A 27,157-nucleotide genomic window follows, 5' to 3' on the forward strand; every position below is an offset into this window, starting at 1 on the left:
TAAGCTGGGGCCACATGGGAGGGGAAACTATCACCAACACTGCCTAATAATGGGCATTGTCTCGGTTATAGCTGGATGTTCATATTCTTAAACACACTAACTTAAACTCCAAGACCCTTCAGAGTGTAAGGAGTTCACAGTTCTTTGGGGGACAATTAGGTTCAATAGAACTTACATATTGCAAATGACTACAGAATGTTCCAGGTAAAGGAGACATTGGTTTCTGCAGTTTCTTCCCCTCTGAACACCAGCAAATTATGTTACTAATTTCAGAAGAATGACTGCAAATGAAAAACATAACATTTTCATAATAAATTCAATATGTGGTAAAAATACTACTAATAGACCATAGAAAGGAATAGGTATTGAAATGGGAGTTATTATTTTTCTCTGTCAAATACTTGCAAAACTACAGACTTAAAATTCATAGAGTTCTAAAATGCATATCCCATTCAGCAAGAGAAAAAAATTGGGATATAAGCAAGACATTTAAAATACAGAAATGAGAAAACAAGTGAGAATTCCTTTTTTAAAAAAAATCTAAATTTTGTGTGACTTTCCTGGCGGTCCAGTGGTTAAGACTTCGCCTTCCAATGCAGGGGGTGCAGATTCGATTCCTGGTCAGGGAGCTAAGATCCCACATGCCTCGTGGCCAAAAAACCAAAACAAAACAAAGCAAAAAAACCCAAAACTGAAACAGAAGCTATATTGTAACAACTTCAAAAGACTTTTAAAAAAATGGTCCACATCAAAAAAAAAATCTTTAAAAAGAATCTAAATTTTGTGCACTTTATAACGATGCTAAATAATTGTGATAAATGAGACAGAAATAATTCTTATTTCTTGCAAGAAATAACCTTAGAAGCAATGGTGTCAGTGGTTGAATATAAAGAGATACGGATGGTTGAGAAAAGAGGTAACACTATTAACAAAAAGTTCATTTTGAGTAAGGACTGCATGCACTAAAACTTTTCAAAAAACAGAACAGTGTCTTCTGTGCCTTTCAAGCATATTCCAGTAAACCATGGGAAGCAAGAAGGATCTGTGATGGGGTGATGGGTTGATGAAAGAAGAAAGGGGAGGCAATCCTGGGACATTTCTAAGGTAGGTAATTTTTTTAAGTATTTAGCAAATTATCAATGATCCTGGTGCCTCCTGTTTTAAAGTTATTCATACACAGGAACAGAGAAGAGCTGATCCTTGAATGCTACAGAGAAAGTTGTCCTGAAATTTTTCAGATCCATAAATAATGGGGTGGATTAAAAATAGGTCATCCAACTCAATCTAATCGCCTTCTATTTTTAATGTAAGTTCTTTTCATTGATTTTTAAAATGGATGCCCATTAAAACACATTAATCATGACCCTAAGAGGGTATTTGTATTGCAAAAAGCCTAAGGTGAAGAGTAAAAAGCAATTTCCCACCACATGAAACTGAGGCCGGAACAGCACAAAAGAGGGCTGGAGCCCTACTTTTCCCAGGAAAATCATTTCTGGGTAAAAGCTGGGACATGAAGTATCATCGTGATAAAATGTTGTCCAACGGTATAAGAGCAGTTTTAGAAGGTTTGGAGCCATGTGTGTCTTCTTTGGATAAATGGTCTCTAATTTTGTAGACCCAAGGTGAAAATACATGATTAGCTCTGCTGGGATTTTTATTACATGAGTAATGCACGCTTATAAATGCAGAATACATGTTCATTCTAGAAAATGCAGCAAAGGAAAACAAATATTTAAAATACCATCATCCAGAGATAACACTGGAAACATTTTGATTTATACACACTCAAATTTTTAAAGTATACAATGTATATATTTGAAATGCAGGTATATAATACATGTTTGTAAACTTTTGTACTAAAAGATCATATACATTTTAGATGACAATAAATGTGTGTGTGTGTGTGTGTGTGTGTGTGTGTGTGTGTGTGTGTGTGTGTGTGTGTGTGTGTGTGTGTGTGTGTGTGTGTGTGTCACCGTTTACTCAAAACTATCCTTCTAGGGCTTCCCTGGTGGCGCAGTGGTTGAGAGTCCGCCTGCCTGATGCGGGGGACATGGGTTCGTGCCCCGGTCTGGGAGGATCCCTCATGCCGCGGAGTGGCTGGGCCCGTGGGCCATGGCCACTGAGCCTGCGCGTCCGGAGCCTGTGCTCCGCAGCGGGAGGGGCCACAACAGTGAGAGGCCCGCGTATCGCCAAAAAAAAAAAAAAAACTATCCTTCTAGTATTGGACTTTATAAAAAATGCTTCACTAAAGATTCTGCAGCTAAATAACATGCTACCAAATTGACTTTAGGAGAAATTGTGCAAATTAACGTTCTCTCAAAATATGAGAAAATATTCACTTCATATTCTCACCAATATTTTTTTCTACCAATTTTTTTTTATTGTTCTTTATCTTTACTAATTTGACAGTTTAAAATAGTGATTCAAAGCTTTAAATTTGGTTTTAGAGGCAGGACGTTTTATATGTTTATGGGCCTTTCAGCCTCCATCTTTTGTTGATTGCCATTTATGAACTTTGTCCTTTTCTCTTTCAGGGTTTTCATGTTCCTCTTTATATTTTAATATCATTAACACTTTGTAATATATAATAGAGCTACTTTTCCCATTTTGTTGTTCAGCTATTAAATTTTTCTTAGGTATTTTTTTCATGAAGAAAATTTTCATTTCTATGTGTTAACATTCTTTCAAAATATTTTTTTCTTTATATCTTTTGCCTTTGTGTCATTCTTGGAATTTATTGATTGTAACACAGCAAACATTCTCTAAAATGGCCATTCTTTTTGCCATTTTTTGCCATTTACCCCCAAAACGTGCAAGAGTTAAGATCATAATGAGACTTTAATATAGGAATAAAAATTTCTTGCAGAGTTTGAGACTTCGATTTAGCCAAATACACACAAAGAAGATGGGTCAGTACAGGTGGTCCACAGTATGGGCTCATGAATGGTGTCTTGGGTTCCCTGGCCAAGCAGGTTAAGAAGGGGGCTGTATGATCAACGACCCAATAATTGTTTGCCCTAAAATATAGACTGAGCAAAAGGACCTTCTTTCATAAGTTGGCAAGATGATGAGTGACATCATGAAGGTTTTGTAGGCACCCAAGTCTAGATGTGACTAATTGCCTTTTCACAAATTGTTCACTGGTCTAATGGACCGCCAATCACTTGTCTTCAAGGCTGGATTGGATTGGAGCAGAGAATAATCAGCTTATACAACCATATGTTTCTTGTGGAACACAAGATAATCCAGGACAAAAAAAGACAACTGAAATAAGACTTCATACTTATGAATACACACACGCATAAACACACACACAGAGCAAAGCAAGCAGCTGGAGAATAAGCACATATTTTCCAATGTTTCATCTCCAAACCGAAAGGTCTAAGCATCTTATACAAAGACCTAGATTTAGTTACTTTAAACAAAGACCTATTGGTTACAGACCCTAGGATAACAAAATAAATTCAGGAATGAGAGCTCAGTGAGACTAGTTAGAACTCAGATCACCGCTGAGGCAGACCTACCTGGTAGCAGAGAAGAAAGACAAATGGAGTTTGGGAACAAGGGACCCAGTGAGTGCCCCTGTTTGGTCTGAGGATGCCCTAGAATGCTTCCAAGTAGGGGCCCTTGAAATCGCCTCAGAAGAAACTCCAGAGCTGTCACAGAATGAGACCACCTCAATAGCTGAACCAAGTTGAGTGTGTTGCTATCAGCCCTGTATTGTATCAGCTGTACGAGAGCAGTTTTAGAATGTTTGTAGCCACATGTGTCTTACTTGGATAAATAATTTTGTAGAGTCAAGGTAAAATTGTAAGATTGGTTCTGCTGTGTTTTTTTATCACGTGAGTAATGCACGCTCCAATTGCAGGAACAATGTTCAATCTAGAAAATGCAGCTAAGGAAAACTAGTATTAAAAATAATTCGTAATACCATCATCCAGAGGTAACATAAGAAACATTTTGATATATACGTGCTCAAATTTTTAAAACATATAATGTATATATATATTTTTGAAGTACAAAATTATCTTTTTAAAAAACATTTTGAACTTTCAGTGTTCACATTTATTTTTTATTATTATTTATTTCAGATTCTTTTCTGTTATAGGTTATTACAAAATATTGAGTATAGTTCCCCATGCTATACAGTAGGTCCTTGTTGGTTATCTATTGTATATATAGTAGTGTGTATATGTTAATCCCAAACCCCTAATGTATATTTTTTTAATGCAGGTATGTAATACATATGTTTGCAACCTCTAAAATGTAACATTGTAGGTGCCAATAAATACAGTTCTTCAAAATTGTTAAATGGAGCACAGATACATATCTATCACCATCACTCAACCATCCTTTTGGTATTGGGCTTTACAGTAAGTCCCCTACGTACAAACGAGTTCCGCGCCGAGACCCTGTTCGTAAGTCCAACGAAGTTAGCCTAGGTACCCAACTAACACAATCAGCTATATAGTACTGTACCATAATAGGTTTATAATACTTTTCACACAAATAATACATAAAAAACAAACACAAAAAATAAAGAAAACATATTTAATCTTACCGTACATTATCTTGAAAAGTACAGTAGTACAACAGCTGGCATCCAGGGGCTGGCATCGAATGAACAGGCAAGAAGAGTTACTGACTGGAGGAGGGAGAGGAGGTGGGAGATGGTAGAGCTGAAGGGTCGTCAGCAATAGGAGACGGAGGGCCAGATGCACTTTCACTCACACCTGACGTGGATGGCACAGGTTCTGGTTCCTTGCTGGATTCAATTCTATCTACCCTCTTGAAAAAGTGATCCAGTGACGTCTGGGTAGTAGCTTTTTTCTCGTCATAGATGACACGGTAGCACTGGATTATATTCTGAACGGCTGCTGCAACCTTCGTGTACTGTTCTGCGTTCAGGTCCTGTGCCTCAAAAACTCACGGTGCCTCCTCAAATACAGAAAATCCCCTTGCCATTTCCTGCACCGTGAATCTCTTTTGTTCTTCAGTTACTTTTTCTTCCTCTTGTCTCTATCCTTTCTCTGGGCCTCCAATTCCTTCAGGTCTTCATTAGTAAGCTCCTCGTGTTGCACAGCAACAGTACTGTACAGTAAAGTACACAAAAGCACAACCACGTGTGGAGGATGCACGCTCGTAACAATGTACGCCAGACACGTGAACTAAGTTACGTGATTGAACATGTGAACGTACTTTCGCATCTTTGAAAGTTCGAAACTTGAAGTTCGTTATGGAGGAGACTTACTGTATGTATAAACAGTGCTTCACTAAAGATCCTACAGCTAAATCCTTGCCAACAACCTTAACTACTTAGGATAGATCTCAAAAAGAAGGCTCATTAAATCAAAGAATAAACACATTTTGTGAGTTTTGACTGACATCTTTTGGAAAGTCAATTTGTTGTTGGCTATTTACACCCTCTGCACTTCCATCAGCCCTGAAACAACAGAAGAAAGTGAACCCTTTTCTTGGCAGCCAAACGTATCGCCCTGATGGTTGTGGTTGATAATTCATCCGGAACGACGTTTCACTGTTACACAGCAGTTTCTGTGTCAACAAAGGGACCAGCCAAAAGCTGTGCTTCTCCAACCACAGAAATATCACTGGTGGTGACATTTCCACACCTTTCCAACACGAAATTATGCACACAGCAACTCTGTGCAGAATAAATCTCCAATTATTATATGAAATTGAGGCACATTTTACCAGAGCTGACATAAAATCATTCAAACGAGAATTATTTCCTATGTATATCTATAATTTGAACAGCGCTTTGAGGGGTGAAAATTCTGGAGGGGCCAGCACGGGGCGCTGTGCGAGTGCAGCCAGAGGCGGAGATGCTGCTGCCCAGCTGAGCGTCACCCTCTTCCTTGCCGCCAACCAAAACCCCGAGAGACTCAGAGGTGCGGCACCCAGCTGCTTCCGCTGCCCGGGAAGGAGCTGATTTGTGATCCTTCCCCGTTACTGGGCGATGGGGGTGGTGGGGGAGGAGTCTGCATAGCTGGTCTGGTTCCAGAGGCCACAGGTTTAAGTTACTAGGGTGGGGTGCGGGGTGGAAGTGGTGTTCCGTAGGGATGGTGTCAAACTAGGAGCATCATTCTCGGCTCCTTCTTCCTGAGCTGGGCCACTACTTTGGACCATGGCATGGGGAAAGCTGGTCAGAAAGGACTGGGAGACCAGCGGGCCAATGCACGGGCTTTAGCTGTTTCAGAGGGGAGTGGCCAAAGTGGGTATGTTAATTCAAAAAGACACATGCACCCCAATGTTCATTGCAGCACTATTTACAATGGCCAGGACATGGAAGCAACCTAAATGCCCATCAGCAGCTGAATGGATAGGGAAGATGTGGTACATATATACAATGGAATATTACTCAGCCATAAAAAGGTATTAAATTGAGTCATTTGTAGAGACATGGATGGATCTAGAGACTGTCATACAGAGTGAAGTGGGTCAGAAGGAGAGAAACGAATATCGTATATTAACGCATATATGTGGAACCTAGAAAAATGGTACAGATGAACTGGTTTGCAGGGCAGAAATAGAGACACAGAATTAGAGAACAAACGTATGGACACCACAGGGGGGGGAAGTGCCCGGGAGATGGGGGGATGAATTGGGAGATTGGGATTGACATGTACACGCTAATATGTATAAAATAGATAACTAATAAGAATCTGCTGTATAAAAACATAAATAAAATAAAATTAAAAAAAAAAAAGTGGGTATGTTTCTGGACCTTCAGTTAAAGACGTGAACTTGAGAAATCGTTTCCATGAACCTATCCATGAGCCCCTGGGGTAGAGCAGACCCTCGGAGAGTCAGTGAAGTGAGGGAAGGATGCCCTGAAACGTGGGAATGGTGTCCTAGGAGTGGGGACCAAGCCCTAGGAGAGGTCAATTTGGACGTCCCAAGTCTCTAAATGAGATGAGTTAAGTGTTTGAAACTAACGTATATGGAAACAGAGTCTAGGGAACAGCACGCTAAATTTATGAGCGCCCCCAAGGGAGGAGGAGACAGAAAACTGAGCCTACTTGTGACAACTGGGAAAGTTACAAATGGGATGTGTGGATTCAGCGGCCCCTTGCAGCAAGGTCCTTTGTTACAGGTGGGATTCTCCAGGGAGCAGACAGGGGGACGGAGTTACCACGCAGGATGTTTATTATTAGGGAATGCCCTTCAGATTGGCGGCTGTGAAAGGAAGGGAAAGACTGGGTGCCCATTAGATTGTCCTTCACTGGCTGAAACGGCCAGGGCTTCAGGTTCCCACCTGGATCTGTCGTTGGATTTGGGCCACCCTGGGGTTGCAGGATCGTGGGTGAGGAGCTCTCTACAACCGAGGCAATCCTTGAAGAGGCCGACAGCAGAAGGCGCAGGGGGAGAAGCCCTCCCGGCAGCTGCGGCCTGAGGGTGGCCTGGGAATTAGGCAGCATCTCTGTGTCCATCACAATAAATTTCCTACATGAGCCCTGATGTTCTAACACCCCCCTTCTCCCCTAATTTCCGCTGGATCGCATGATAGGATTGGGGTGCGGGCTGAGAGGAGGTGAAGAGCCCCATCTAAGGGTCCTAATCATGCTCAAAGTTATACTCATTTTTTATCACACATTGTGGTAACCGCACAAGCACATAAATACGGCTCAGTGATGATGCTGAATCATCCATTCTCTAGAGAAAATATTACAAAATTAATACCAATGGAGCCGAGTATGCAATAAAAATTAGGTACGAAAAAGGTGTGCCAGGAGGTTAATAAAAATACCGTATTATGGGCTTCCCTGGTGGCGCAGTGGTTGAGAGTCCGAGCGGCTGGGCCCGTGAACCATGGCCGCTGAGCCTGCGCGTCCGGAGCCTGTGCTCCGCCACGGGAGAGGCCACAACAGTGAGAGGCCCGCGTACCGCAAAAAAAAAAAAAATACCGTATTATATTTTCCTGGATTCAGTGACGTTTATCGTATTGCTCCTTTCTAAATGCATGCTCACTTTCCTGCCTCCTTTCGTATTCGTTATTCCGTGATGTCTTTCTCGGCTCTCCGCTCTCGTAACTGCGCGGAGACCAGAGGCGGCCTGGGCGAGAAAGCCGGCCCGGGGCAGGCCTCAGGGCGACATTCAGGTGAGGGGCTGCCCCCCACCGGCGGCGAGTCCCAGCGCAAGTCACCTGGACATCTCCGGTGCACGACAGGGGAAATCATACTCGTGTGGTCCTGTTGATTAACAAGCACTGGACGTGCGCAGGGAAGGTCACGCCAACGACCTCCCAGCGTTAGGCGGCGGCTCCCCGCCTCCCCTTTCCGCTCAGTGCGCGCGCCCCGGGCAGGGCGGGGTCGGAAGCTCGGAAAAGGATTGGCTGGGAGAAAGCTGCGACAACCTGTTTGAAAGGCCCAATCGGCGCCCGGCCTTTCCGAGACAGCCAATGGAAAACCGGAGGGGCGGGCCGGAAGGGCGGGAGTCGCTATTTGAACCGCGGCGCGGAGAGCAGTCCCCTGTTTGGCTTCCCGTCGAAGTAGGCATTTGGCTGTCTGCGAGCCATGGAGGGCGAGGTTCTGGGAGAGGACGCGCTGCTGCAGAAGCTCAGGGACAGCCGCCGCCGCTTCCAGAGGCGCATGCAGCAGCTGATAGAGAAGGTGCGGCTTCCCCCGCTGGAGGGGAGGGGGAGCGGGACGGAAGGGGAAGGAGTGGGGGCGGGAGGAGGAGGCAGGGTTGGGGACTGGGGGGCAGAGACGGGGGTTCGGGACCCCCGAGACTTGCAGCCTCGCGCTGGCGCCTTCTCAGCCCGGGTCAGGGGTTCCCCTCGGCCCTCCGATCTGACGGGATGCCCCTTCCTCTTCCGCAGTACAACCAGCCCTTCGAGGACGCCCCGGTGGTGCAGATGTCCACGCTGACCTACGAGACGCCCCAGGGTACGAGTCAGCCCCCCTTTCTAAATATTTACGGTTAAGAGTGTAACTAGAATAGTGTCCTACTAGAGTTTGAAATGCTGTCCCTGCTCTCTTGAAAATAAACCTTGTTCACCCAGTAGGTACTAAACCGTCACTAGTTCCCCTGAACGTATAAATTACTTAGTTCCAACAGAATTACTTATTAAGACAGAATTCTGATGACACATAGATGCATCCTCATTAAAAATGTCCCCGCCTGGGTTGGCATCCCCGCTGGCTGTCTAATAGCCATGTCAGCTTGGGCCCATTGCTTTAGCCAGGCTGTGACTCAGTTTCTTCACCTGTAAAATGGAAAGATGATGACAATAATATTTACTTGGCGTGGAGATTGTGACAGTTACAGAAGATGAAGCTCTTGGAACAGTGCCTGGCACTAGTAAACACTCGTATTGACTGTTATTTGACGTTCTGAGTACTTTGGAATTTGACCTGAATCTAAGGAGAAGGACCCATTCTGTTTAATGGTTGATGCTGCAAACTGACTTAAATCTCATGGATTCTCTTTGGTAAATAGCTGGAGAAAGTTTGCACTGGGTGAGGTCAGTGCCTGCCATTCAGCCTCATTCCAACTCAGTATTACCTACTAAGGAAAGTGAATCTCAGACCCGGTTCTGCTGTGCACCAGACAGACAGACACAAAACAGTTCGTGATTAAATGAAATCCTATCTCTGCTTTTTCAGCTGGCCTAGCCATGCCCTGGGTGAAAAATTTATTCAGGCAGAAGCTAAGGTATTTCAGTAGTAGGTTTCTGTTACTCTGGCCTCTGTCAGGTGGTGACAAGTCTAACCGGGATGCAGGACTCAGGAGTGTGTAGGAATCATTCCTAAGGGTGCTGTCAGCGGGCTTCACAGTGTTCTCATGGCCTCTTCATGCAAGGATGGGCAGTGTCTGGAATGTTTTGGTCAGTTCACATACTTGAACACCACTAATTTCACCAGTTGAAAACTCATTTCAGACTCCAATTTGATGAGAACAGTAGTCAAGCATCAAACACTTTAGCATGTGGAAGACCTGCTGAAGAGCTTGTGGAAACAGATTCCTGGAGCCACTGACAGCAATGCTGGATGTGGATTCGGTGGGTCTGTGTTCTAACAAATTTCTAGCTGATGGGAGTGCAGCTCCCTAGACCTGTAGCTTCCCCTGGAGAGGCACTCAGTTAGGAAGTGGACTTTTTGATTAAATGCTAGCTGGCCACTCTTACAGGGTGAATTCCTGCAATTTAAGGCAAAACCATAGGGGGTAGATTGGAGCTAACAACCACACTGATTATGGTGAAGACAGCAGGTGAGTAAGAGTCATTCACATGTTGACAGCTAAGCATATACCTGTGCTTCTAAGAGTCTCAGGTTTCTCAACACCCTGCGAGGTGGGCACTGTTAGAATCATCAGTGTTTCATAGCAGAGGATACAGCAGAGAGAAGTTAAGGAACTTGCCTGTGGCACTTAGCCAAAGTGGCAAAGCTTTGGTTTGACTCCAAGCGCCTCTGTCCAAGCGTCGCTCTGTTCTGGAAAGGCCACACAGCTCAGTGGTCAGGACCCCAGAGAGTCACTCTCCTGGGTTTACAGCCTGGCCTCACCACATGGGCAAATGACCTGGGCTGGTTATTTCACCTTCTCCTTGCCTCTGTCCCCATCTGTACAGTGAACTTGGTGAGTATCTATCCAAAAGGAATTAAGAGTACCATACGAGTTATATGTCAGTGAGTTGTAAATGAGGTGTACTTGGAAAGGGATAGACTGGAGCCTGGAAGAGTAAGCACCGTGTAATTATTGCTGCTGTTACCATCATCAACCACCATCTCAAGCCTCGCAACCCAATAACTGAATTTACCTGGGAGCCAACGGAGGTTTAGGGAGAGATTGAGTATCTTGCCCAGATTCTGCTAGCTAGTAAGTGCAGGACTCCAAAGCTCAGTGTTTACCCCCTGTGCCGAGGGCTTGCTCTGTAACGTGTACATTGTCCCGAGAAAGCACTTGCATGGTACGTGGGGTAGAGAGGTTGCCCTCGAAAAGTGATCTCTCTCTCTGTAGTGTATGGATTACTCTCAGTGTATGTATTTTGAGGACAGTACTTGGCATACATACGTTCGTTGTTTCCATTTAATCTCTGGCTTTAATGCTGGATTCAAAGAGCTGCTTGCTACCTACTAGGTAGGAGAGATTTTCGTTAACGACAGATTTTTGTCTAGTGTTGATTTTTGAAAAAGCTTCAACCTCACAAAGACGAGAAACAGCAGAATATCAGGAATGTGGCTTGGTTATGTCTTGGTTATATTAGATCTTGCTGTTGCCTGTCACTTTGGTTTTCTTTGAATTCAGATTGAACAGAAACTCAGTGTTCATGATTACTTAAGTAGTGATTTTTATTTCTTTTCTTAAGGATTGCGAATTTGGGGAGGAAGATTAATAAAGGAAAGAAATACGGGACAAATCCAGGTATTCAATGTCAAATTTTATTGCCACCATGCCTTGCCGTGGAGGAAGGTTGATGTGAATAAAGGTGGAGATGAGCTGGAACTGCGCCCAGGGGCCACTGCAGGGTGTCGTTCCACAGTTCTCTCACCCTAACTGCCCTGTTTTCTTGTGTGTAAGGATTTACTGAGACGCATGTCTTCTTGTTGCTTGTCAAGTGCAGGTAGGAGCTTGTGATGCTCTTGCCCCTTGCATCCCCCTGTGTTTCCCCTGCCATGGACCACGGGGCTCTGACAACTGGAACCCACCTGTAAGGTGGAGCCAGCTGGATAGACCTCCCCCATCCCCAGCTGCAGCCACAGCTACCAGCTTGCTTTGCCTGGTCCGTACAGGAAAGACCAAATCCAGGTCCTTCCGGGAAGCAAAAAGGCATCTTTCCCTCTTCTGAAAGGAGCAAGAGATTAGGGAGAGGGTGCCCTGTGCCGTTCACTACCTTTTAAAACCCAGGTGTGTTTTTCCCGAGTTTATCCATGGACACAGCAGCTATGTGATCTGTTACCTTCATGGGAGGGGCCTTCCTACTGTGAGACCCAGGGTGTCTTGGTTTTTTGTGGCAGTGACTTTTGTAAGGATGTCTGGTATCTTCTTAATCACCACTTCTCACCATGTGGTGCTTCCTTGTGGCCAGTTGGGGAGCCGGTGCCCAAGAATGAAAACATCAGCATTAGGGTTACATAACAATTAACAGCAAATCTGAAATCAAATTTCCTCCTGATTGGTTATTTTAACACATAATACATTTAGTCATAGAAATGTTAGAAATACATATAACTACTGAAAATTAACCTGACTTGTATATGCAGAGATAAGAGATAGTCACTAATAATAATAATATTTTAGTATACTGTGACACCTGTATATGTATTTATAAATACACATTTCTTTATCCCCTTTTTTCTTTTAAATACACTTTTTTTTACCCTCTTTTTTCCACTTGATACATATTGTGAAAACTCCTCTTTGTCATCTGTTGTATAATTCAATCTCCTTTTTAAAAATAAACCTGCTCTCTCATTGCTAGTCATTTAGCTATTTTCACTTTCCTTTATTATAAGTCAGGATCAGCGCTCTTTTCCTGCAAAAGTCTAGATCAGGGGTCCCCAACCCCTGGGCCATGGACCCTACCAGCCGCACAGCAGGAGGTGAGCGGCAGGCCAGCCAGCGAAGCTTCATCTGTATTTACAGCCGCTCCCCATCGCTCACATTACCACCTGAGCTCTGCCTCCTGTCAGATCAACGGCGGCATTAGATTCTCATAGGAGTGCAAACCCTCCTGTGAACTGCACATGCGAGGATCTAGGTTGCACGCTCCTTGTGAGAATCTAATGCCTGATCTGAGGTGGAGCTGAGGCGGTGATGCTAGCGCTGGGGAGCGGCTGCAAATCCAAATTTTCATTAGCAGAGAGGTTTGACGGCACAGAGACCATAATAAATCAGTTGCTTGCAGACTCATATCAAAACCCTGTCAGTGAGTGACAAGTGACAATTCAGCTGCATCTTATGGACTAGACTGGACATAAGCAACACACTTCCGGTGTCACTGTCTCCCATCACCCCCAGATGGGACCATCTAGTTGTAGGAAAACAAGCTCAGGGCTCCCACTGATTCTGCATTATGGTGAGTTGTATAATTATTTCATTGTATATTGCAATGTAATAATAGAAATAAAGTGCACGATAAATGTAATACACTTGAATCATCCCCAAACCATCCCCCCACCCCCACCCCCCAACCCTCCCACCCCCACCCTCCAACCCTCCCGCCCCAGTCCATGGAAAAATTGTCTTCCACGAAACTGGTCCCTGGTGCCAAAAAGGTCAGGGACCGCCGGTCTACATGATAAACATTTTAGGCTTTGCTGCCCATGGGGTCTCTGCTGCAGCCACTCAGCTCTGCATCGTAAGGGGAAAGCAGGACAATAGGTGAACAGACAGGTACAGCTATGTTCCAATAAAACTTTATTTAGACCCCTATTATATACAGAGACAGAGAACCGTTCTTATCTCTTCCCAGTGCTGTCACCCCTGTTCAGTAAATGCCAGGAAGTGGGATCATTATGTCAAAGGATATGCATTCTTTAAATTATACATAATAGTGGTACCCACTGATCAGCCAGTGCTTGAATGGTCTTGGTGGCAAAGTGTTCTCATCTGGACATTTATTTAATGTTTTTACTTAAAATTAGGAGGAGCCCTCCCTGGAATCTACGGAATTTTAAGCCCCTTTCCTGGGATTAGAAAACTGGGCGTGGTCTGTGATGACAACTCAGATGTACAGCCTCACTCAGGTCACCACCTGCTGCCTGCCCTGGGGCTGTGGAGGCAGTAGGCCCCGTGGGCTGTGCATTGACTCAAGGGTTTGTCCTATCACATGGCCTGGGTTCTCTTTCCGACCCCAGAGCTGCCTGTAGTTAGACGCTGGTGCCCATTGGCTGCTTCCCCATGATTCTCAGGCCAAGTTCTTCGATGCCTCCAGACACAAAACAGCTCCGGACACTCTGCCCCATCCCAGCTCCCCCAAGGCAAAGGTGGTGACATCCCCCAGGCAGGATTCACAGACACCTAGGAGATGATGCCTGGGCGCTGCCCCGAAAGGGACAGGCCTCACCACGTTCTCACTCCTGTTCCTGCAAGCCTGGGGCGGTCCTAAAAATATTTTAGCCAATCTGGCATCTTGAATTCTCCAGTTTCCCTAATGAGAGCCCATCCATGGCATTCGTTATGGTTGTTAGAGAGGCCAGTTGTGCAGATGAGGCTCTAGAGAGGGAAGCACGGCCTCCTCGGGGGCGGCCCACGGACTGCCCTGTGGGCTGAGCCCTGGTCAGGACAGCTGACCGCCCCGTGGCCAGAGCTCAGGTTGAAAGTGGCTCCCCGAGCCAGGGTCCCACCACATGCTGAGGCTTTTAAAGGAATTGTGGGTCTCGTGACATGGAGATAAATTCACTGTTAAGATAAAAGAGTCACAGAAAGTCCCCCCGGGGCCTCTTGAATTTCCGGATTCTACCTGAGGATATGGTGACAGTTGTGTTCTGTTTCGTTTTGGCCTTGGCCCTGTGCTCGCCTCCAGGCCAGGGCGTCCTGGGCCTGTCCACTCCATGCCCCTGTTTCCCCACTTTCCCTGCTCCATCACTTACCATCCAAGTGGTTTCTGAGGCAGCAGCCCTTGGCACGGCCAGAGGAAGAAAGCTCTGTTCTTTTTCCAAGGGAAAGCTTGTCTATCTGCTGGGAGTTTTGAGGCCTTTTGTACCATAATATTCTAGAAGAGAAGCCCCAGGAAACTTCCTGTTCTCTCATACGCTAAAGGAAGAGGAAGGATTGTCGGTGTGTTACTTGACAGTGGCTTTGAAATGTGTTATGACCGAATCAAGCGTATCTTATCGACTTCAAGGGCTCCCCGGTGAAGACGGACGACAGGACAGATGGACCCACGCGAGTCCCAGCTGGAGGTCACGAGCTTCCCTTGCCCTGCACACAAGTTGAGGGTGAGTGTCCTGGCACTAGAAAGCCAGGTCCGGAGGGACGTGGGTTTTTTGTCAGAACGTTTCAAGTCTAGATCCCTCACTCTGACTTTTTCCAAGGTGTATTTTAAAAACTAAAACATTTGAAAGTACCCTGTTACTTCTTTCTAAGCTCTTCTAAGGAGCTGTCTCGCTCACAGTTACATTGTGGTACTTGACACATAAACGGTACTCGAATATTCTAGAATAATAAAGCCCTCACCCCCACCCACCCATTTTGTTTTGTTTTGACCTTTTGCCAAAAAAAAAAAAAAAGATTAATCTCAAGAATTTATTAACAGTAAGACTTTGATGTGCCCTTGCCGGCTGGTGTCATGGACCACTAACTCCTACGCGCCCTGCAGGCATCCTTTCTCCTGCTTCCTGTTTCCATGGGGCCTCCTTTCCCTTCCTCAGGCTAGCCGTGCTGCTGAGCCCCTGGCCCAGTCTGTTTTCTCAGAAATCCACCCATCATCTTTCTTTCTGTCCCAGCCTCTCCCTCTACCCTGGGTACATCCCATCAGCTCTCACCTTGAACACACAGAACAGAATTCGTATCTCCCGTCTCGGGCCCCTTTCTAGCTGCCTCCCTGTGTTCACCTTCCCTTCACAGCCCAGTCTGTACCAGTGGCCCGTTTCACTGCCTCTGGTGTTCTTGCCCCCGTGCATGCCTCAGCTGGTCCGCTTCTGGCTTCTGGCTCCGGTTCAAAAGCACACCTTGTGGTGAGTCTCCCGGCGGCCCCGTGGCTGAATCCGGTTGGCATTCTTTGATTTTTATCCTGTTGTCCTCTCAGTAGCATTCAAAGCTTCTGGAAAGTCTGGCCGTGACCTCAGTGCCCCTGAGCTCCCCGGGCTTTCTCCCTCCTGTCAGCCCCTCTATCGTCCCACCTCCCACCTTCGCTGGTGCCCTTTCCCGAGAGTTGGGCATCTTTTTCCCTCACTCCAGTGGAATCCCGTGCCCAGACCCCCTCTGGGTGTGTTTATTGCCAGCGGCCTCTCTCCTTGAACTCTTTGTCTGCACTATGCATATCTCAGCTCAAAAAGCCAACCCAACAGACCTGTCCTCAGGACAAGGCCACCACCGTCTTCCCTGTAGAATGAGCCAGAGACTCAGCATCCTCTTGGCCTCAGCCCCTCCCTCTTCCTCATACCTGAGACAGCGCTGTCCCGTGCCTTTGCCACCACCGTCTCTCTTGCCGCTCTGCCCCATGCCCCCACGGTGCCAGCTCCTGTCTCCACCTGGCCTCCACCCCGCTGACACCTTTAAACGTGCGAATCTGGTCACGTGGCTTCTCTGTTCAAAGCACTGCAATGGCTGTCCATTTCTCTGAAAGTGAAAAGAGTTCAGACCATGCCTGACCTGCCCACTGTCTTTTCGCTGCCCCCTGGAAGCCCCCTGGTCCCCAGATCGGAGCAGACTTCCACTTTTACCTGTGTGCTCCACACCTGGCTCTTCCCCTTGTGGCAGCTAACCAGCTGAGTAATTACAGACCTTGTAATTGTTCTTGAACACCCATGTCCTGTGGGACTGGCCTTTCTGCGGCCTTTGGCCGCCCTGCCCAGGCCCTTGCCCGTGCTGGGCAGTCAGAAATATGGGTGGAGTCCTAAAGGGGAAACCGGTGGTCTTTCAGATCAGAACTAGAAAGAACTTGATGGAGATGTTTCCTCATGGGTGTTATTTGTATCAATCCGAATTTTAACTCCATAAAGCCTTGGGTCCGTGAATTTCCTGCACTGCTTGAAATCAGGAGAAATAGTTCTTCTTGAGCTGAACTGTCCAGTGTGGTAACCACTAGATTCACTGAAAATTAAGTGAAGTTTAAAATTCAGTTCCCTAGCCTCCCTACCCGCATTCCACGTGTTCAACAGACACGTGTGGCTAGTGGCTGACATCCTGGACAGCAGCTGGGGGACCTTCCGCCATCACAGAAGGTTCTACTGGACAGTGCTGGCCTAGAGGGACTCAGCTTCCAGGATCAGAGACCATGGAAAAAGCCAGAGGTGATACAGAAGTTGCTTTCCCGCGTCTCCCCGACTCTGGGCGTGTTCCTGTTCTGATGGTTTCTCTGCATGGCGACAGATGTCCACGTCCCTATTAAAGGGGGCCACTTGAAGCAATAGGAGTTTTCACTGTAAGATGTACTCAAGCAATGCAAAAACTATCCTCGAGAGAAAAATGCAAGCTTTCTTTAAAAATTCTGATGGAAATTTCCTTTGCTTTTAGATTCAGTAAGCAGTGATACTGATACAACTTTATTCCAAGAAGATGTGGTTGCTGGTAACTTGATGGTAAGACCTGTCTTTTGTAATGAAGGGACAGAGTTGAGGCTGGGGACAAGTACACATTCTCATGACCTGCATCTTCCTGTAAGTCCCCTTCTGAGGCTCGCTCTTTGCTGACATCACCCCTCAAGTCTCTGTCCCCACGTTCAGATCCCATAAGGTAGCAAGTCACCCCTTCTCGGTTCAGCACGTACTGCCCCAGTTCAAGCCTGATTTACTGAACTTACGTAAATGTTGGGTGACGTTCCCTCTGCAAATAGAACAATCCCGGTGTGCCCTGGGCCTTGACCGACCTCACGGTGTAGAAAGTTGGGTTCTGAGTCGGTCTTTCCCCACAGAGACTGTGTCATAAGGGAGGTGCTCTGGGGAGCGTTTCCAGGTCAGCCCTCGGGATGGACGGGAACGCACAGGACGGAGTCCACCCGAACCTCTGACCTCACCCCTGGGTCAGATGCCAGAACAGCTGGCATGTGGTTTTCCTCTAAAAGCACTACTTTTGTACAGGGGTTTGCCCACACACCCGTGTGTGACTTGTAGTGTCTACCTAGAATTAGGTGGTGGCCCTGGGGCAGGAAAGGGGTGCGTTGTGAGGTGTTGTGTTGGGGTGGCAGTGAAGGGGAGCAGGCGGCCCTGACAGTAAAGGGCCAAGGTGTCGGCCATTCCCCGGTGTGTTCCTGTGTCCCCCCAGTCTGCAGCCCCAGGCCCTGACTAAGCCCCACCGGGGTGCACAGTGGAGGCTGAGGCCCCCCATTTCCAGTGTATGGCAGGTGAGGGATAGGAGAGGCAAGGGTTCCTGTCCCCTGAGTTGGACACTGAACTTCTTTTCTTAGAAACATACCAACTGGGGTCAATTCCAGTAGTTGTGTCCTAAACTCGCCGAAGAATATTGTTTCTTTTTTTCTCTTGTTCTAGTAATATTGTCATAAACTTCTCCAAACTGGTATGTTTTGTCTTTCTATTTTCTTTCGGATTGTTACCATTGGGTCAGTTCCCTAAAGTCGGATTCCAGGGTCAGGTAAATTTTCAGAGGGGGCTGGACCACTTTGTGCTGCTAACAGTAGGAGGTGAAGAAGTGACTTCGAGGAACTTCATTTAAAGACATGTACACTAACGGGCTTGCCAGTGTGTCCCAGGATCCCAGAGCTCGGCCGTACCCAGCAGCTCTTACGAATACTGACTTCTCTTTGGTGTCAGCCTGCAGTGCCCTGGAGCCCATTGAAAAATGAGCTAAGGAGGAAGTACTTGACACAAGTGGATATCCTGCTGCAGGATGAAGGGTGTTTGGAGGTAATGTTTCCTAGGGCGTGTCTTCATATAAGTAAACCATGAACTAGAGACACACTGAGGTGTCATCTCGTCTTGTTCACTCGCTACAAAGCCTGCAAAGAGCATTTCAATGGCTGCTTCCAAACCGTTTTGCTCACAGGCTCCCCAGTTGCCGCTCTTCCTGAGTATACACTCTGGGACCCTCGGGCAGCGGGATCGGCTGCCCGCTATGCTCTGGGCAGCTCACAGGCTCTAGTAGGGCCCCCACCCTCAGGCAGAGGGCTTTTAAGCCGCAGAATTAGGGAAGCTGTAGCGCCCACCTCCCTCCTTCCCTGCCGTGACCGGGGCTGCCACGGGCCACAGGGCACCTGTTCTGCCTGCTTCAGCGGTGATGTTGGCGAGATCGGGGGCTGCGGTGGACCCCATGGGAGGTGGGCAGCTCATCAGCCCCTCTCCCAGGCCTGGCAGCCAGTTTCCTAGAGCTTTGCCTGAAGGAGAGCAAAAGGCTAAAGGTGGAGTTCACGCAAGGATGCCAACTCTTTAGTTTTCCAAGTCCTGTCAGTCTCATCTCCTAAAACAAAGGACATTTTTTTAAATTAATTTATTTGTTTTTTGGCTGTGATGGGTCTTCGTGTCTGTGCAAGGGCTTTCTCTAGTTGCGGCGAGCAGGGGCCACTCTTCATGGCGGTGCGCGGGCCTCTCACTATCGCGGCCTCTCTTGTTGCAGAGCACAGGCTCCAGATGCGCAGGCTCAGTAGTTGTGGCTCACGGGCCCAGTTGCCCCGTGGCATGTGGGATCCTCCCAGACCAGGGCTCGAACCCGTGTCCTCTGCATTGGCAGGCAGACTCTCAACCACTGTGCCACCAGGGAAGCCCCCAAAGGACATTTTAATACCAAATAACTAGGAAGTATGTGTTATGGAATAAATAATTCATCTCAGAGGCAGCCAACTTACCAGGAGCATGGATGTTTTCTTACGCTGCTGCTGACAGTGAGAAGCCTGTATCTGAACGAGCGGATGTCCGGGAAACGCCTTTTTCCTTTGTCTGGAAGCAGCAAGCGTGGCCTTTTGGTCACCCTGCCGGTCGGGGAAGGAGGCCACGGCCGGGACCAGCTCCGTTGTCCCAGCAACAGGTTCTCCTTCCCTCCATCCACCTGGACCGGCCGTCCTTGCTGTCAGAGGATAACGGTGGAGGAGGAAAAGCCGCCAGACCTCCCGAGAGAGATCCTGGCAGACGTGGGGCAGTGGTGGCCCTTGGGCGGCAGGGGGCGGTACCTGGAGGCCATGGGGGCAGAGCTCCTGGATCTTGCTAAGACAGCTCTTCCCACCACTGCTGGAGGCCCAGCCGGCCGCTGTGTGTCATCATGGTCGCGCGTGTCACCACTGCAGCCGCAAACGGATGCGCCGTCGGTGGTTGGGAGAGCAGTTGGGGCAGGAAGCCCGAGCCGACACCTGACAACTCCTTTGTTAAAGTCATCTGCTTTGATTTCAGTATGCCAGTTACGGAGAGGGAAAGGACACCCGTACGACCCTGGTCCCTTCATTGGCCTCGCCCTCCAGGCCTGCCCGAGGTGAGTGTGACGTAGAAACTTTGCACGGACCATTCACTTGTGGTAGAGCCACGACGCCCTGCGCTGGGCATGTTTCATCACCACGAACTGTGAGAGACACGTGCACGTCATAGGTAAATTATTACGTGTTAAGAAACAAAGTGCTCCTTCCTTCTGGGACTCGCATGCTAATTGCTAATTAGCTCTTTATCCCAACTTAGCATTTTGAAAATTTTTGAATCTCCAGAAATGTAGGACTCATACAATAAACATCCTTTCCCTACATTTAGCAATTCACATTGTGTCACGTTTGCTCCATCACTCCCGACATACACGCACGTACACGTGTGTGTATGTATTTGCGTTCGTGTATATACCATCCCTAAATGCTCCAGTGTCTCCGAAGAACAGGCTGAGTCCCCTCAGAACCACATTAAACTTGGCACACGTTGAAATGTCACAGTGACACGATACGGTTTCACCCAGTCGTGCCATCGTTGTCATTTGCAGCCTTTTTTGTTTGTTGAACCAGCTCAGGACCCACTGGGGCACCACCTGTCGTGCTGACTGTCTCCTTCAGCCCAGAAGGGCCCCTCGGCCTTGCCGTTGTCGCCATCGTCATCTTTGCCATCACTGACTTTCTTGAATAATCCTGGCCTCCAGTAGATTTGCAGAATGTCCTTCAATTTGGACTTATATGTGGTTAAGTTTATGTTAAACATTTTTGGCAAAAATACTACACAGGTGACGTTTTTGTCCTCTCGGGACGTCCTGTCAGCCTGTCCCATTGTTGGTGACTTGAGTCTGGCTGCACAGTTGAGGCAGAGGCCCCACCAGTTTTCTCACTGCAGAAGTGCCTCTTATCCTTGGAATCATCTGTGGATGACCCCTTGAAGTTGCCTTGTAACCTTTTCCCCAGAACCCTCGCACCCCATCGTTTTTAGCATCTCGCCATGACCGTTGCCTGAGCTGGGGCCGAACACAGGCCTTTTCTGGTTCTGCCATTCCCCCTGCCTGCATTCGTTGGCATTCTTGTATAAAGAAGGCTGAGCTGTCTCCCTTCCATTTCTTTTTTTCCCTTCCTTTATCCGCCCCAACATGCTTTTTCTTTATTTAACTTTTCCAGAATCAGTAAGAACTCATGGACTCTTTTTTTTTTTTTTAATTCACATAAGAATCAGTTGTCAGTTTTCATCACCCGTTAAGCCTGGAGGAGCCCCTTCCGTGCTGGCTTCTGCATCCTCCGACCTGTCCCCGTGGGGTTTTGAGCTCTTCCTCCCCCACCCTGATTCCAGCGTTTTCCCCCAGCCCCCGCTGGCTCCTCCTTAACAACGAGGCTCATTTGGCCAGTCGTGCAGCACAAAGTGGCCTCAGAATCACAGCACCTGGTACCACTCGGCTCAACAATGTGCTGAAGGTTCCAGATCTCCAAGCAGCACTGTCATCCTCAGATAATATCCCACTGAGGGAGCGCGTTCAGAGCTATTTGGATTCTGTTTTCTCTTTCGGTTGTTGTCAGTCTGACATACAGTCAGGGTCATGTTCCCTGTCTGTATTCAGTTTTAGAGTTATCCCCATCTTTGTTGGTTTAATTTTATTTTTCTAATATGTAAAACATTTAACATGATGCAAAAGTCAAAGCCGTGTGAAGAGGTGTGTTCAGGAGGCTTCTCCCTTCCCCACGCAGCCCTGTAGGCAAACAGGGTCATTATTTTCTGGTTTCTAATTAATCTTTGACAAGGCAACCGATTTCCAAACCATCACACAGGGAAGGAAGACTCCTTTTAGGAAGGTCAGTGGAGAGTAAATTGTTTTGGTAGCTAGAAAGAAATCTCTGAGAAGAGTCTATTCCCAAATATTTCTGAATTTTTCTTTTGCTTTTGTTTTTCATATTGCTTAAAAAGAACTCACAGGGCCTCCCTGGTGGCGCGGTGGTTGAGAGTCCACCTGCCGATGCAGGGGACGCAGGTTCGTGCCCCGGGCCGGGAAGATCCCACATGCCGCGGAGCAGCTAGGCCCGTGAGCCATGGCCGCTGAGCCTGCGCGTCCGGAGCCTGTGCTCTGCAACGGGAGAGGCCACAACAGTGAGAGGCCCGTGTACCACAAAAAAAAAAAAAAAAAAAAGAACTATAATGTTATATGTCAGTTATATCTCAATTAAAAATAATAATTAAAAAAAAGTAAAAACCCTGGTCCCCATCCAGCCTTCGGTTCCCTGATCTCTGCATGTGGTCGGTTTTAAATGGTTAACGTGCCTTTGCCTTGTGTGTGTGTTTCTCCAGGATACTACGGTGGCAACTCTGAAGAGAGTCCCGGTGGCCCATTTCAGCCAACTTCATTGCCCAGAGAGGGTGATGCTTTGCACTCTAGCTCAGCAGACCTGGCCCTGGTGCCGAGGGGTGATGGCATCTCCTTACAGGGAGGGACCGGTGGCAGCAGCTTCTCGAGCGGCCCATGCTCTGAGGCTGAGGACATCTGCAACGCGACGCTCAGCGATCTGTACGCAGGCATGCTGCACTCCATGAGCTGCCTGCTGGGTGCGAGGCCCTCCTGCGTCATCTCCACCAAGACGTTCATCCGCCAGAACTGGAGCTCCAAGCGGAGGCACAGGTGTAAGAGCAGAATGGACAGAACAAGCTGCAGAGGAGGCGGGCGCTCTCGGAGGAGCCCCCGGGAGAGACGTCCACCCGGCTCCGAACCTGCGAAGGACGTGGCAGTGTTAAGAGATCGCGAGAACGTACTCGATGTTTCTGGCCATAAGACGGGTTTAAAACTGGGAAGGGCTTTGCTTGAAATAAACCAACCCCAGATCCACGCATTCGCTTCACATTGGAAGGAGCTTCCGAGAACGCCTCAGAAGCATCATTCTTCATTGACTTACTTAGACTCCAATGCAGTGTATCATCTTGATCAGGAAAATAGATTCATGACATTAAACTGGTTGATTTCTCCTGTAAAAATAGGTTCTAGACCCAGAGTACCGCCGGGCGAGGGAGGGAATCGTTACAGGGAGATCGAAATCAGATTTGACAAGCTTCATCAGGAATATTGCTCGAATCTTAGGAAGCAGCCCTGCCTGACATACCTTCCCGGCTCCTCGTCTGTGGATGTGTACAGAGGTGGTCCAGCAAGCCCTGGGAGCCCCCAGGGCATAGAAGCCCACAGGCCGAGTAGCCCTCTCCGCAGAGCAAAAGCTAAGAGGTTGAGTGAGGCTTTTGAAAGCCTGGGCAAAGGATCTATCAGAGAGGGTAGCTGCCCACCAAAGAGTGATTCCTTCCCTTCCCTTTCAAAGACCAACTCCACATGCAGCCCGGGCCGCTCGGAGCAGACCTCTGACCTTGCTTGTCAAGGAAATGATCCGGGAGGATTTAGGAAGTCGGTATCACTCAACAAAGCCATTTCAGTACCCAGGGTACAGCCTCCAGGCTGTGCCAGGGATCGTTACGATGACATTAAAGAAAAATTTGACAAGCTTCATCAAAAGTATTGCCAAAAATCGCTTCAGCAGACGCAGGTGCCTTCAGGTACCAGAGCATCTCCAGATAAAGCAAGTGTGGGAGTTCGGTATCCAAAAGAAGATTTCTCAGGAAAATTCCATCCAGACTCTGGCTCCCAGGGCCCCCCAAGCTTGTCATCATCACCCCAGCAGAGCATTAAGAGTCCCCTCGGCTCAAACACAATTGGGGCCCCTCCATCTACAGGCTTTGCTCTCGATGCCAGCTGGGGCCACCAAGTCCCCACAAAGCGACGCCGATTATCAGACCCTCAGGTGTGCAGACGGTGGACTGGACCCTGGGATTTCTCACCTGTGGGCAGAGCCATCCCGAGGCCTGGGGAAGAGGCTGGCTCCGTATAGGCCACCTGGGAAGAGAAGAAGGTACGTTTCTGTTTGTCGAATGTGGGTGTTTTGCAACAGGATCCTTAGGTGTTCATCTTCCAAACTTTCTCCCAAATTCTTTCCCTTCCTCTAAAATCAGCATTTTTACACATTTTCTATTGGAATGCATTTAGGGGATGTTTCTAAAAAGCTTCCCTTAAGACACTATGCCATCCTTGTCAAACTGTCACTTCCAGCCTCTTCACCTCACACTCAGAACGTAGCTGTTGCAGGCAAAACTGATCTAGAATTGACAACTCTGACCCCTTCTGGATCCCTCCTGGGGACAGAGCAGGAGTCAGCCCTTGGAGAACCCCCAGCAGCATCCCACACACGTGAGGGGCCGGACCACACGCTGCTGCTCGGCCCACGGTCTCCTGTCCTCCCCACTGAAGCCCATCTGCTCCCCAGCCTTGGCCACGGTTTAGCTTGTGCAGGTGCCTTAAGCTGAAGCGTTACCCTGCATGCACCATTGTATCTTCTCCAGAGGGAAGCCGCCCTGAGGGGTTAAATTTTCTCACGTAGGTGCCACCTTTCCCAGCATGCATTTCAGCGTGTCGCACGCAGGAATTTGGGCGATGTATCCCGAGTCCATGTCACTTGTCCACTGGCTGATGGGATCTGACTGAGTTTGGTTTGGCCGGCTCCTTCTGGAACTACAATATAAACATACTTAACCATTTTTCTGTATTATCTTTTCTTTCTCTACCTAACATTATAAACTTCTTGAGGAAAGGGACCGAATCTGCATGAGCTGTGAACGCAAGGAATTTTAAGGGCTAACCTCTGAGTGCCCTCTGTGCTCCAGGCCGTGTTAACACTTTTTCACACCCTTCTTCCTTAATCCCCATGTGAACACTTTGATTAGATAGGTTCTGTCCAATAGGCAGTGCTAGCTCTTCTTATAAATAAGGAAATGTAGTCTTAACTGCTGAATCCACACAGGCAGCGCATGGCTGGGCCAGGATTCGAAAGCCCGTGGCCTTAACCATCAGTTTGCACTGCCTGCCTGAGGGGTTACCGTTACTTTTTTTTTTCTTTACGTTCCGTTGGGTATTTATTAAGCATCATAGCATTCTCTATAATGACTCAAATATTTATATATATTCGATGGAGTTGAATACAACAGTTAAGCTTTTGAGGGCAGGCAATGGGAATTAAAATAGAATTATACTGAAATTCATTTTTTTTTTTTTTTAGAGGAAAGAACAACACATCTTTCAGGATGGAAGAGAAAAGTGATTTCGTGTTAGAAAACCTCAAAGCTGAAAATCTATTGCCAAGTTATTCTGAAGTACTCCCTCTTTCCTCTCTGATTTTTATGTATTTTTTTAAATTCTCAAGAATATGTGACAACTTGCTTTGCTCATCTGCCCTTCAAAGCAAATTTCTATGAAATTGTTTCCGTTGAGATGACTCTCTGGGTTCTTGGAAATTATTTGAATAAAGTTGACCAATTAAAAATTTTAATGTTATTCTTTATAGGCTGATTTTTCTCATGTTTTCTTTGTTACATTTAGATGTGACCAGAGAATCCTCCCTTACATTTCCTATTTCCTTAGAGAAATCGTTTGCTATGAAACCTAAGTTTCAGCCCTGGATACAGTGATCCTGGAAGGAAGATACAGCTGCTTAGTCTTTTAAATTCAGACCCATGGGACTTGGTATCTTCCATAATAGGAGGTAACAAATTGAACCATCATACGACTTAACCCATAAAAGTAATTCCTAGTATTTTTAGATGAAAACATAAACAGTCCTGTGATGGTCCCAAAACACACTTGTAGTCACTCAGCACCCATGACACCTCATGATTTTTATTGGAGCTGTTTATAATAGGATATCACAGTGACTTTCTTTTTTTTTGCTTTGTTTTTTGATTGATTGTTTTAATTTTTATGCCCTTTAATTTTGTCTATATTTTTGATACACATAACATTTAAAATTTTTAATTCTTGTTTTTGTTTTTTCAGTTGTAGAGACAGTTTCTCATCTGGGCCACCATAAGGTACAGAGGGCTTATTGGCTCGTACTGGAATGGGCCAAGGTAGACGCCGGGAACGCAGAGAGCTCTGGCAATTCACTGGTTCTTGCATCTCTCTCTGGTGGGATTTCAATGATCTCCAAGTATAAATTCCCCCCTTATAACTTGGCCTTGGACAGTGACTTTTTTAGATAAAATATTTCAAGTACTCAGAACACAGTGACAAAACCCATGTACCAACATCCTGAGTAAATGGTTAATATATTGCTGTGTGTAATGGATTTTTTAAGTAAAAGTTTAGAGATGAGATTGAGTTGCACACCTTTCCTTCCCACCCTCCGTCCCTAGGTGACCATTCTCCCTGTATTGATGTACGCTTTCCACCCACATCTTGTTTCACTAGGACATTACCTGCGTGTTTTACTCAGCTCTGGCTGCCGTAACAAAATACCAAAGACTGGGTACTTAAACAAAAGAAGTTTGTTTCTGGAGGCTGGAAGACTGAGCTCAGGGAGCCAGCACAGTTGGGCTCTGGGAGGACCCACTTCCCTGCCCGCAGACAGCCACCTTCTTGCCGTGTCATGTGGACAGAGGAGGAGCTCTGGTGTCTCTTAGGAGGGCACTGATCCCATCATGGGGGCCCCACCCTTGTGACCTCATCCAAACCCAATTACCTCCCAAAGGCCCTGTCTCAGCTACCATCACACTGGGGGTTAGGGCTTCCACTTGTGAATCTGGGGGGCCACGTTCAGCCCAGAGCCCTGTGAACTGGGAGGGCCTGCACTGCCTGGAGCCGAGAGCCTGGCCAAGAGCCTTACACCTTGCAGGAGGTTCATTTTCCCTCAGTACAGGCTGGCAGGGGACTGCTGGCTCAGACCAGATGGGTATGGCCCTGCAATTCTAGACCTTTCCCGCATGCCTGCGGCTTCCTAAGAGCACAACCCCCATTTCTCCTTCAACAGGAAAGCTATCATCCTTGCCCCAAACTGCTTGTGCCTGGCCTCCCTCCCCCGCCCTCCATACCTAGCAGTCGTGCGAAGTCTCACTGGCCAGGCCTAGCTGCCAGAGGCTGGAAAACTGAGTTTGTGATGCTGTATCGCCTAGGGGAGGAAGGTGTGGCAGAAGGGCCTAGAGGAAGTTGGCTAGATCCTCTCAGCCAATTTATAGGATCTGCCAATAAAGGACCCCATTAACTATACAGAATGGTATGTGTTTTTAACTTTCACATAAATAACTCGGGGCTGTATGCACTGTGCAACTTTGTCTCACCAAGAGGT

The 27,157-nt window shown here is 47.2% G+C and overlaps 3 protein-coding genes across 16 annotated transcripts in view; 2 read left to right on the forward strand and 1 right to left on the reverse strand.

The window, feature by feature from the left end:
- TRPM8 (transient receptor potential cation channel subfamily M member 8) overlaps positions 1 to 8,284 on the reverse strand; it is a 159,330-nt gene extending 151,046 nt beyond the window's left edge. For 4 of the 14 annotated variants that reach the window (XM_060301688.1, XM_060301687.1, XM_060301689.1 and 1 more), the window contains exons 1-2: positions 4,565 to 6,520; positions 176 to 281 (exon numbers count right to left, since the gene is read on the reverse strand). In XM_060301688.1, coding sequence (XP_060157671.1) covers positions 176 to 281; positions 4,565 to 4,620 — 162 coding nt within the window. In that variant the 5' untranslated portion in view covers positions 4,621 to 6,520. Of the gene's footprint in view, positions 1 to 175; positions 282 to 4,564; positions 6,524 to 7,279; positions 7,902 to 7,992 lie in introns of those variants that run through there. The other 10 variants (XM_060301692.1, XM_060301690.1, XM_060301691.1 and 7 more) reach the window with 8 other exon arrangements.
- Positions 8,285 to 8,537: 253 nt separating this feature from the next.
- LOC115858559 (Holliday junction recognition protein) lies at positions 8,538 to 16,176 on the forward strand. Its single transcript, XM_070046034.1, has 6 exons — positions 8,538 to 8,633; positions 8,843 to 8,909; positions 11,330 to 11,385; positions 14,810 to 14,903; positions 15,532 to 15,641; positions 16,015 to 16,176. The coding sequence occupies exons 1-6, from the start codon at positions 8,538 to 8,540 to the stop codon at positions 16,174 to 16,176; spliced, it is 585 nt and encodes a 194-aa protein (XP_069902135.1).
- Positions 16,177 to 17,268: 1,092 nt separating this feature from the next.
- LOC138842765 (Holliday junction recognition protein-like) lies at positions 17,269 to 25,232 on the forward strand. Its single transcript, XM_070046035.1, has 6 exons — positions 17,269 to 17,285; positions 17,890 to 17,968; positions 18,300 to 18,488; positions 19,962 to 20,040; positions 22,302 to 23,896; positions 25,097 to 25,232. The coding sequence occupies exons 1-5, from the start codon at positions 17,269 to 17,271 to the stop codon at positions 23,873 to 23,875; spliced, it is 1,938 nt and encodes a 645-aa protein (XP_069902136.1). The 3' UTR covers positions 23,876 to 23,896; positions 25,097 to 25,232.
- The last annotated feature ends 1,925 nt before the right edge of the window (positions 25,233 to 27,157 follow it).

The sequence above is a fragment of the Globicephala melas genome, chromosome 7 (assembly GCF_963455315.2).
Source record: "Globicephala melas chromosome 7, mGloMel1.2, whole genome shotgun sequence".
NCBI classification, from domain to species: domain Eukaryota; kingdom Metazoa; phylum Chordata; class Mammalia; order Artiodactyla; family Delphinidae; genus Globicephala; species Globicephala melas.